Source organism: Chiloscyllium plagiosum, chromosome 13 (genome assembly GCF_004010195.1).
Source record: "Chiloscyllium plagiosum isolate BGI_BamShark_2017 chromosome 13, ASM401019v2, whole genome shotgun sequence".
In the NCBI taxonomy this organism is placed as follows: domain Eukaryota; kingdom Metazoa; phylum Chordata; class Chondrichthyes; order Orectolobiformes; family Hemiscylliidae; genus Chiloscyllium; species Chiloscyllium plagiosum.
The window spans coordinates 65,522,118-65,534,421 of NC_057722.1; the positions used below are offsets into that span (position 1 = coordinate 65,522,118).

At 38.7% G+C, this 12,304-nt stretch overlaps 1 protein-coding gene across 1 annotated transcript in view; it reads left to right on the forward strand.

Annotated features, from left to right (window-relative positions):
* Positions 1-223: 223 nt before the first annotated feature.
* Positions 224-12,304, forward strand: part of LOC122555655 (extracellular calcium-sensing receptor-like) — a 14,140-nt gene continuing 2,059 nt past the window's right edge. Inside the window, exons 1-6 of the mRNA XM_043701652.1 lie at positions 224-351; positions 955-1,246; positions 4,117-4,909; positions 5,065-5,318; positions 6,897-7,020; positions 7,127-8,019. Of these exons, the coding sequence (XP_043557587.1) occupies positions 281-351; positions 955-1,246; positions 4,117-4,909; positions 5,065-5,318; positions 6,897-7,020; positions 7,127-8,019 (2,427 nt within the window). The 5' untranslated portion in view covers positions 224-280. The remainder of the gene's footprint in view (positions 352-954; positions 1,247-4,116; positions 4,910-5,064; positions 5,319-6,896; positions 7,021-7,126; positions 8,020-12,304) is intronic.

The window sequence follows — 12,304 nt, forward strand, 5'->3', positions numbered from 1 at the left end:
AACTAATTTGTTTATGTTCAACAGAGGTGGAAATTGATTCAGCACCTCATTAAGACAATTTTCACAGAAATACCTGGCGCTTATAAAAATTAGTCATCCTGCTGTAAGCCAAAGATAATTTCTTGTCTTGTCAAATATGCATTATTGGTTCTTTTTAGTGGTGAATTCTGCCGTTGCCTTGGTATGGTCTACTAATGAGCAGGCTTGCAAACGTTGGGGTAGGTTTGATTTACTGGGCTTGTCGAAGGATGGAGATATCACATTGGGTGGAATTTTTGGCATGCATTCTTACCACGTTGAGCATCAGCACTTCACGTTTAGCAATCATCCGGAGAGAGCAAAATGCCTCAGGTTAGTGGGTGCCATCAAACACTGCAATTTGTTTAGTAAAATGGATAACATCTGACCTCATACTGCTTCGTTTTCTGAATTAATCTGAAAATTCAAAATTGTAAAGAAAATCATTCACTTCATTTTTGTGGTCCATCCCAAAGTTATTTATAACCAATCAGGTACTTTTGTAATCTAGTCAATGTTGTAAGATTGGTAAAACTACAATCAATATACACAGTGTAAGCTCTCACAATCAATCTTGTAATCAAAACTCAGAAACCTCTTTTAGCATTTTCCAGTGAGAGATACTTATCAGGTAAGGCACTATGAAAGCTCTCCTAATCTTCCTAGAAATTCTTTTATTGGATTGAAGAGGGAGGATCGGGGATCCCTTTCATGTCTTATTTGAAATTGGGCAAATTGTCAGGTCTTCATCTAATGTCAGTTAAGCTCTTGTGCTCAAGGTCTATGTTGTAGCATATATCCACCAACTGCCTGTTTAGAGAAAGTGGTGATACCACTGAATCATAGCTAAATTAGCTAAGTGGTGAGCCCCCTAATATAACTGTCAATGTCATTTTCTGTGTTATTTAAAATCTTGTTTCTTCACCTTGTCTGCAGATTTCAGTTCAGACCTTTTCGTTTTGCACTGGCGATGATTTTTGCAATCGAGGAAATAAATAATGATACAGCTCTGCTTCCTGGTGTCACACTGGGATACCGCATATATGATTCTTGTAAGTTGGCCCAGTTATCGTTAAAAGCAGCTTTGGCATTACTGAACAAACCTGAAGCAAGTGTGCCGTCTGTTCACTGTAAAAGCTCCTCCATTGCTTCTGCGATTGTTGCTGATTCTGGATCTACGCAGTCTTTAGCAATAGCACCATCTATCGGTGCCTTCAGAATCCCTATGGTAAGATATGACGTTTAATAAATCGGTTATGCAAATATGTGTCAACAGTATATGATATGATGTTGTAGGTGACAGTTATTCCATCATCTATACAAAAGTAGAAATGATTATTCGTGATTTAAAACAAACTGAAATCATCAGTTACATCCTCTTCAGAATGTTATTCAGGATGGTGAGACGATCCATCTGTTGATTGCTCTTTGGCTTGGTCGAGCTATAGCTTTATAACTTGGCTGTAATTCTTCCTCTCCGAAGATACTTCATCACAAGTATCATTTCAGAAACTTGTGATGAATAGAAGAAAATGATGGGGAAGAAAATGTTTACAAAAATTGACAATTTTAATCAAGTTTTATCCTTTTCTGAAATATGGGCTACACTGGCAAAACCAATATTTGAATTTTGTCCCCAGTTACCCTTGAGTTAAATGGCTTCCAAGATCATCTGTGAAGGAGGTTAAGAGTGAATCACATTGTATGGAACAAAACATAACTTCATGGTCACTGTTACTGGGGCTATCTTTATTTTCCAAATTGGATTAGATTAGATTAGATTCCCTACATTTGTATCCTTGAAATTAATCTCCACTGATTGTCATGCCCAAATGCTGATGACATTTGCACATCTGCACCTTCACTCATTGGTCATTCTAAGAGATTCACCATTTGTTAAATGAACCACATCCTAAATAATTAAACTAACTATGTTACCAGACATTCACTTAATTTTCAATCAACCTGTAATTGATACTATCATAATCTCTAGTCAACATGAGATGACATTTTATTCAGAGGTTGGGGCTCGACCACTGCGCCACAACAGCCAGAAGCAATTTTTCTTAACTGCATCTGTTTGTCAATATCTTGATGTGTTCATATCATGAACCATGTTAACTTATGAGTGATCAATCCACCCATGTAAGTGACTTCCTTAAATGTAAAATCACTTGATTTTCAAAACTTAACTGAGACTTTAACCCATTTGTTAAAACAGGTCATCAGCTAAGTGAACCCCATGATTCAGGTTTTCAGTGTTTACTCATTTGCTCTCGCCAATGAACCATGATTCAAGGCAAGAACAGACAATGTTGGAAATACTGGGCAGGTCAAACACATCTGTGGAGAGAGTAACTGTATTAAATTTTGAGCACAACAGTATTTAATCATTAAATTCTATGTCAGCCTTCAAAAACGAAATGGCTAGCACTTCAGCCTATCCTTAAACCTGGCACCTGATTCTGGGAATAGTCACATTCAGCTTGTAGTGATTTCAATGAGGATTCACTCAGTAACTTCAAAAATTAGCGAATGTCAGAGTGAATTTAGCACCCTGGAGCTGAGTATTGAAGTTGGGAAAGCATGTTGACGTTGCACAGGACATTGGTGTGACCGCTCCTGGAGTTCTGGAACCAGTTCTGGTCGCTCAATTGTAGGAAGATTGTGATTAACCTGGAGAGGATTCAGAAGAGATTAACCAGAGTTGGTTAATACGGAAGAATTGAGTTTTAAAGAAAGGCTGCATATGCTGGGAATATTTTCACTGGAATTTAGAAGACTGAGAGGTGACCTTATAGGAGTTGATGATCTCATGAGGAATAAATTTTGCGTTAGTGGTTGGTTGTTTTCCCGAGAATAGGGGAATTTCAAGATTAGGGGCACATTTTTTAAAAAAAAGGCATGGGGACTTTTTTTTTCACAGAGGGTAGCTTGCGTATGAAATGAAATTCCAGAGTAAATAGTGGATGTGGGTACAGTTACAATATTTAAAAGACATTTGGATAGGATAATGAATAGGAAAGGTTTGGAGGGAAATGGGCCAGGAGGGGGCAGGTGAGACTAGTTCAGTTTGGGATGATGTTAGCCATGGACTGTTTGGACTGAAGAGTCTGTTTCAGTGCCGTATGACTCTGTGACCATGATTCGAAGGCTATGACAAAGACAACCCTTCATCTGAGTAAAGACAGAAAAATATTCTACAAGAGACAAAAACTAAGAAAAATAGCTTACATTACATTATGAGTGATCAACTCCATTGCAAAATTCAGAGAATGAAGGGTTAATACAGATAGTTATTCATTGAACTTTTGAAATTAAGTAGTTGTAAACTGGATAGGTAAACAATATTGCATATGAGTGAAATTTGCAGAAAGCCTGCCCAGCAGCAGACAGCACAATAAATAGAAGGATAAATTATACAACACAGATATTATATTATCAGGTGAAATAAGTCTACAACACAATGTTTCCGTTTCGGTTCACTAGGGCATATATATTTAATGACTGAAAGGCAGTGAGCTTAATTTTGGTGCCAGAAGTGGGAAAAATTCTTCAAAGTTGCATTCTTCAAAAGCAATGTTGAGCATGCTGATGAAGATATAAAGGGTTTGATGAAGAGGAATCTATGTTTGGACAATTGTGTAATGTACAGCATGCAGAATGATCCACGTATCCTACACCTTGCTTTTCCATTGACTTAAATGCGAAGGGACAAAATGCCAGATCAACAGTGACCCTCCAAAAGAGATTAAGAAAATGCAGAATTAACCCCAAGTAGCTTGTAAAAGGAGGCAGGGAAAGAGAGAGAAAGAGAGAGAATGGTTAATTATGTTCTTCATGTTAATTCGTGAGGAATGGGCATTGTGTGTGATTGCAACTGGGACAAGGTGAATCAAGAAAAATCAATGCTTGGAATGAACATTAGCAGAAAATATTTAAATGGGACGTTTTGAAATTATGAAATATGTCAGTTATTATGCATTTAAGATGGACCTTGATGCTCTTTGTTCTTCTTCGCCAATATCTATGCCTTGATATGATGAAAAAGCACAAATTATGACCGAAACCCATACGTTTTTGCTTTATTTGTGACAGGTTAGCTACTTTTCGACCTGTGCGTGCCTTAGCAACAGGAAGGAATATCCATCATTTTTTCGAACAATACCGAGTGATTACTATCAGGCTAGAGCATTAGCCCAGCTGGTGAAACATTTTGGATGGACCTGGATTGGGACAGTTAAGACTGACAATGACTATGGAAACTTTGGAATGCAAGCATTTGAAGAGGCAGTTCAACAATTAGGCATTTGTATAGCTTTTTCCGAGTCGTTTCATAAAAAATACACTCGAGAGAAATTACTGAAAACAATTAACACCATAAAAACCTCTACTACAAAAGTTGTCATTGCATTTGCGGGTGAATCAAGCATGCGTACTCTATTAAAAGAAATGATTAGACAAAATGTTAGTGGCATACAATGGATTGGAAGTGAATCATGGATTTCCACATTGCTTCTTCCTCCGGAGGAAAGTAAAAAGATTGCTTCTGGTGCGATTGGAGTTGCAATTCGCAAAGTCAGCATACCAAGGTTGAGGGAGTTCCTAATGAAAGTTCATCCATCACAGTATCCAGGTAACCTCTTGGTGAAAAAGTTTTGGGAAAGTTGTTTCGGCTGCCATCTAAGTGGTGGAAACAAAACAGGTTCTCGACAAAATGAATCAGGTCTAAAGGAATGCACAGGAAGAGAAAATCTGCAGTTTGTCCAAAATGAATTTACTGATGTCACGCAATACAGAGTCACTTACAATGTTTACAAAGCAACTTATGCTATAGCTCATGCACTCCATAGTATGGTGTCATGTAAAACTGGTGAAGGGCCTTTCCCCAATGGGAGTTGTGCAAATCTTTCAAATTTTCAACCATGGCAGGTAAGGAACATTTAATGTAGTTTGATGACTGAATTCATATATATATATATATATATATATATATAAATCCAATATGCTCAAACTCACAGTTGAACTATTGCAATTAACGTAAACATGTTCCAATTTTGTTTTTTTTTAAGTTGCTATATTACATGAGAACAGCGCATTTTATAACCAAGATTGGTGAAAAGGTTTATTTTGATGAAAATGGAGACCCAGTCCCAACATATGACATTGTGAACTGGCAACCAAATGCCCTCGGTGCCATTGACATTGTAAATGTTGGACACTATGATGGATCAGCTCGTTTTGGCGAGGAATTTTCAATAACAGAAAAGGCAATTATTTGGAGTGGTGGTCAGAAGTCGGTAAGATCTGTGCAGAACCATCCTTTTTTTTTATGAACTGCCTGATTATTAATTTCAATTTTCTTTCCTGAAATGGAGAAGCAAAATGGTGATTGTTGTATCAAATAGGTACTATTGCTTACTTCCTGTTGTTGACTAAAATTAGTACTTACCAAGCATTTTTAAATCAAAACATTCTGCTCACCACTTCAAAAGTCGTTTAGTTGAATCAACTCAGAATGAAAGAGCAGAGCAATATTTTATTTCCACCCATTTAAACAGCAGAATGTCTTTCCATATTACTGATAAAGTTAGAAATGACAAAAATGTAAGATATTGCAGTTTAAGTCCAAGAGTTAGAAATGTAAATATATCCTAAATTACACTAAATGAACAAATTAATGTTGGAACAAAGATGTAATCATCTAAACATATATGAAAAGTGGTTGAATAGATTTGGAAAAAGAAGTTTAGAGCAATGGAACCATAGGTTCCTTGTCAGGGGAAATGGTGTTTCATATTTATCTTCGTGAAAAACACGGTTGTGCTACACAAATGCCAAGCAATGGCTATCTCCAACAAGAAAGGATCTCATCATGTCCACCAGATATTCAATAGCATCACCGTCACTGAATTTAACACAATCAACATCCCAGGGGGATACCTGGTATGGCAAAATTAACCAGACTAATCATTCTAAGTCATATCTACCAAAGCAGGCCAGATACTAGGAAATCTGCAATAATTAACTCACCTCTTGGTTCTCCAAATCTTAACTACCATCAATAGTGCACAGGTCAAGATTGTGATATAAACCTCCCATTTGCCTCGATTTGTGCAGTTACAATAACTCTGAGAAAATTTGACACCATGCAGGTAAAAGCAGCCTACTTGATCGACACCACATGTACAAACATTCATTTCCTCTACCACAGATGCTCTGTAGCCGCATCTACAGGATAGTCTACAGAAATTCAGCCATGCTATGTAAGCAGCACTTCCAAATCATGCCCACTTCCATCTACAAGTACATTGGTAACAAATCAATGAGAACACCATTACCTTCAAGTTCTCCTCGGAGCCACTCACCACCTTGACTTGCAAATATGTCTCAGCTCCTCCCTAATGATATTGTAAGTCTACCAAGGAAATGGATTGCAACTGTTCAGCAAGGTGGCTCAAAGGCATTAACAGATGGGCAATAAATGTTGGCCTTGGCAGATATGTTCACCTCATGATTTTTATTCTGAATCTGATTTTCATTTTAGCAATTTACTGCAAAATATATTTGATTTTATTTCATTCATTCCTGTTTCCTTTTTCAGTAATAAATGAAGCAACTGCAAAAACACATCATGTATGTAACAATAAGCATTTGAATTCACTAAAACTGTCTTGGAATCCATTTGTTGTTGCAAAACCAAGCACTTCATCGTGGCTTTAAAATGAGGCCATAAGCTGTAACATTATTTTAAAAAGGACAGTCCCAACAAATGTAACAGAAACAGCTTTTGTCCTGTACACCAGACTTAATATTGTAGATTTGCCTCATGTATATTATGAGTATTTCTCCAACATTGTATTCATATTCATAATTAGGTTCCGAAAGCTGTTTGCTCTGAAAGCTGCCATCAAGGAACAAGGAAAGCAGGAAGAAAGTGGCAACCCATTTGCTGTTTTGATTGCATAAAATGTGCTCAAAGTGAAATTAGTAACACAACTGGTAAGCAAACACCACTGTCAAAAGCATTGTCACTTAAACTTGATGCCTGCATTTCACAGGCATTAAGGTTCTGTGTATCATGACCAAGTCTTGTGTTGCTTTTTAGATTCTGTTCATTGTATAAAATGTCCATTGGAATTCAAGTCTAATGAAAGACGGGATCAGTGCGTTCCAAAGGAAATCGATTTTCTTTCATTTTTCGATATAATAGGAATAATTCTGGTGACACTGGCGCTGTTTGGAGCCTGCACCACTGTTGGTGTATTCGTAATATTCTACATCTATAGACACACTCCGATTGTTAAAGCTAATAACTCCGAGTTAAGCTTCCTGCTTCTTTTTGCCCTGACACTCTGTTTTCTGTCTTCAATTATATTCATAGGAGAACCATTAGTTTGGTCTTGTATGCTCTGCCACGTAGCGTTTGCTGTTAGTTTTGTTCTTTGCATTTCTTGTGTATTGAGCAAAACAATTGTCGTGGTGATGGCGTTCAAAGCAGCATTTCCCAGCAATAACATGATGAAGTGGTTTGGACCAAGACAACAACGGCTGATAATTTACATCCTTACGCTGGTGCAATGTGCAATATGTACTGCCTGGTTAATTGTATTTCCACCTTATCCTTTGAAAAAAACTAGTCACTCTAGCGAGATAATCGTGTTTGAATGCAATGTAGGATCTTTGTTAGCCTTTTATTGTGTACTCGGTTATATTGGATTTCTATCCTGCGTGTGTTTTGTGGTAGCTTTTCTAGCTCGACAACTTCCGGATAACTTCAACGAAGCTAAACATATAACAATTAGCATGCTTATCTTTTGCGCAGTTTGGATAACTTTCATTCCAGCGTACATAAGTTCACCAGGGAAATATGCTGTGGCGGTTGAAGTATTTGCTATTTTGGCCTCCAGCTTTGGTGTTCTTATTTGCATTTTTGCCCCAAAATGTTACATTATTCTGTTGAAGAAAGAAAACAACACAAAGAGGAACATGATGGGCTCAGTGAGTTTCAAATAAGACTTTGAAAATGTTCATCAGTGAGATGCTGATATTTCAGTCAGTAAAGTCTTTGTCATAACAATAATGAATAATAAGTATGTGCAGCAATTCGTAAAGCTGAATTTTCTACCAGCACCCATTTTACACAGTCGAATGAAGCCACAATGTCCAGGAGGAAGAGCAATTTTGAAGTTAGGCTGACAATTTTGACTTTTATACAGTTTCACTGAAGTTCATTTATTTAGAGTTTAAAAGCTTGAGTAAACAATTTTTTTATAACATGCATCATAGTCACTTTTAGTTACCTTCCCACTCCTTGAATGTCTGCATTGCATGTACTTTCAATTTGAACCTTGTTGAAACAAAAAAACGCACACTTACATTGTAATTTGACAGTTTTCAATGTGCAAAACAATTAATTCACATCTATTTCACAAAACACATGCATACCATGTGTTACTTTGACATACAGAGCGTCTTTGGAGGGAGGAGGTGATGGTGGAAGGGTCTGGAATCTTTGAGTTCACCATTTTGGTGGCAGTATTGAAAAGTAGATATTTGGTTTGTTTCCGAACTCATTTTACATTCCTTGCTGAGAGAGCGCGTGAATAATGGGCTTTTTCCTGTCGTTGTGGTGACATTTCTATCATCTGTACTTGCAAACTAAACAGCCTTTTATGCTTATTTAATTGACATGAAACATACATTTCAGCTAATATGTACTGTATATCTTACTGGAATGCTGTAATTCACTGCTTTATTAATATTGCGTGCAATTCTGAGCTCCCTCCTATCGGAAGATTTTGTGAAACCTGAAAAGATTAGATTAGATTACTTACAGTGTGGAAACAGGCCCTTCGGTCCAACAAGTCCACACTGACCCTCCAAAGAGCAATGCACCCAGACCCATTCCCCTACATTTACCCCTTCACCTAACACTACGGGCAATTTAGCGTGGCCAATTTACCTAACCTGCACATTTTTGGACTGTGGGAGGAAACCGGAGCACCCGGAGGAAACACATGCAGACACGGGAAGAATGTGCAAACTCCACACAGACAATTGCCTGAGGCGGGAATTGAAGCTGGGTCTCTGGCGCTGTGAGGCAGCAGTGCTAACCACTATGCCACCATGCCGCCCACTAAGAAGGATGTTTCCAGGGTTGGAGGATTTGAGTGAGAGGGAGAGGTGGCTGTTTTCACTGGAACATCAGAGGCTGACAGGTGACCTTATTGAGGTTTAGAAAATCATGAGAGGCATGGGTAGGATAAATAGACAAGGTCTTTTCCCTGGGGCGAGGGAGTCCAGAACTAGATGGCATAGTTTTAGGGGAAAAATGTAAAACGGATCAAAGGGACACGTTTTCACACAGTGGGTGGTGCGTGTGGGGAATGAGCTGCAGAGGAAGTGGTGGAGGCTGGTACAATTACAATATTTAAAAGGCATCTGGATGGGTATATGAACAGGAAAGGTTGATAGGGATGTGGACCAAGTGCTGACAAATGGGACTAAATTAGGTTAGGATATCTGATTGACATGGACGAGTTGGACTGAAGAGTCTGTTTCTCTATGACTCTGACACAATTATAACTTAATCATTTTACTCAACTAATTTACCAGGTAATTTTTTTATACAGATGAGGATATACTGCAACCATAGTTTTCTCCCTTGATTGAAAACAAGAGAGATTAGAAGTTGGTATTTCAACATACTTAGCCAAAATTTGTAACATGAACTGTGTGTCGGTAGATATAACTCTTTTTCTTTGTAAATAGAGGTGGCAGAAGTGTTGTTTTTCATTGTGGCTAAATTCCCAGAAACATGACACAGTCTTGAATTAATGCTGCTTGATGTTGATCTGTAATTTTCTGTGCCCGCAAGATGGTGATAATTGTTGCTTGCCGTAAGGATTGTTGCCTCCACCTGTTGCTTTACTCATTCTCTACAGAATCAATGAACAATTCAACATCTACCTTACTGCAACCCATCCAGTGTCTGTCACTTCCTTCGGATTCACGACAGTTAAAGGTTACAAATCAGCATCGGCTCCTCTTTAGTTCCTGGATCTGGAGACATCTGTGGTGTCACTCATGTCTCATATACCCTCAACATTATATCATCCTGTGCCAGTTTCCTTGACAAGCATTGCAATTGCCTACCTGTTTCAAGTGACCATTCACACTTGGTAATGCAATGCTTAATTCTGAATAACAAGTGGGCCTCTTGATGCAGCTGCTTTGCATCCCACTCTACATTTATATCTGAATGATTAATGAATTTCCAATATGGATACCCATGATATGGTTACTATTTCTGAACAAGTGGAGATATGAATTTGTTAAACTTCATACTTGTCTCCAACACAGATCAAATCAAGGAATTGAATTTCGTGTGACATTCATTGATTCATAGAATCATAGATTCCTATAGCCTGGAGACAGGCCCTTCGGTCCAAACTGATCTATGCTTACCAAAATGCCCATCAACGTTAACCCCATTTCCCTGCACTTGGCCCACATCTTTCCAAACCTTTCCTATTCACGTATTTATCCAAATGCATTTTAAAAGTTGTTAATGTACCAGTCTCAATGACTTTTGTTGCCAGCTCATTCCTTATGGGAACCACCCTCTGTGTAAAATAGTTGCCCCTCAGGTTCCCTTTTCTTCTTTCCCCTGTAAACTTAAACTGATGCCCACGAGTCCTCAATTCCCCAACCCTGGAAAAAAGACTAGGTGCATTCACCCTATCCATGCCTTTCATGATCTTATACACTTATAAAAGATCCCCCTCAGTCTCCTATGCTCTAAAGAAAGAAGTCATAGCTTGTCCAAACTCACCTATAATTCAGACCTTGAGTCCTGGCAACATTTTCTCTACTGTTTCCAGTTTAATGACATCTTTCCTGTAGCAAGGTGACCAAAACTGAAGACAGGACTCCAAATGCAGCCTCACCAATGTCCTGTATAACTGCAACATAACCATTCTATTAGTTTTAAAATAGCGATGGAAAAGGATAGACCAGATCTAAAAGTTGAATTTCTAAATTGGAGAAAGGCCAATTTTGACGGTATTAGGCAAGAACTTTCGAAAGCTGATTGGAGGCAGATGTTCGCAGGTAAAGGTACGGCTGGAAAATGGGAAGCCTTCAGAAATGCGATAATAAGAATCGAGAAAAAGTATATTCCTGTCAGGGTGAAAGATAAGGCTGGTAGGTATAGGGAATGCTGGCTGACTAAAGAAATTGAGGGGTTGGTTAAGAAAAAGAAGGAAGCATACGTAAGGTATAGACAGGATGGATCGAGTGAATCCTTAGAAGAGTATAAATGAAGTAGGAGTATACTTAAGAGGGAAATCAGGAGGACAAAAAGGGGACATGAGATAGCTTTGGCAAATAGAATTAAGGAGAATCCAAAGAGTTTCACAAATATATTAAGGACAAAAGAGTAAGTAGGGAGAGAATAGGGCCTCTCGAAGATCAGCAAGGTGGCCTTTGTGTGGAGCCGCAGAAAATGGGGGAGATACTAAATGAGTATTTTGCATCACAATTTACTGTGGAAAAGGATATGGAAGATATAGACTGTCGGGAAATAGATTGTGACATCTTGCAAAATGTCCAAATTACAGAGGAGGAAGTTACTTCTTTGTAGCTCTTCTAGTATAAGGGCACAGCATTCACTACCGTCCAGTCTTCTGGAACCTCACCCGTGGCTAACGATGATGAAACAAATAACAGACAGACCACCCCCAGTTTCTTCTCTAGTAATAGCAAGTGGGACAGAACACCAACACTTCGCTGGATGACTTGAAATGGGTAACCGTGGATAAATCCCCAGGACCTGATCAGGTGTACCCGAGAACTCTGTGGGAAGCTAGAGAAGTGATTGCTGGGCCTCTTGCTGAGATATTTGTATCATCGATAGTCACAGGTGAGGTGCCAGAAGACTGGAGGTTGGCAAACGTGGTGCCACTGTTTAAGAAGGGTGGTAAAGACAAGCCAGGGAAATATAGACCAGTGAGCTGACCTCAGTCGTGGGCAAGTTGTTGGAGGGAATCCTGAGAGACAGGACGTACATGTATTTGGAAAGGCAAGGACTGATTAAGGATAGTCAACATGGCTTTGTGCATGGGAAATCATGTCCCACAAACTTGATTGAGTTTTTTGAAGAAATAGGGGAATGGGCCTGGGTGGGTTGCGCTTCGGCGGGTCGGTGTGGACTTGGGCCGAAGGGCCTGTTTCCACACTGTAAGTAATCTAATCTAATCTAATCTAATCTAATATGTAACAA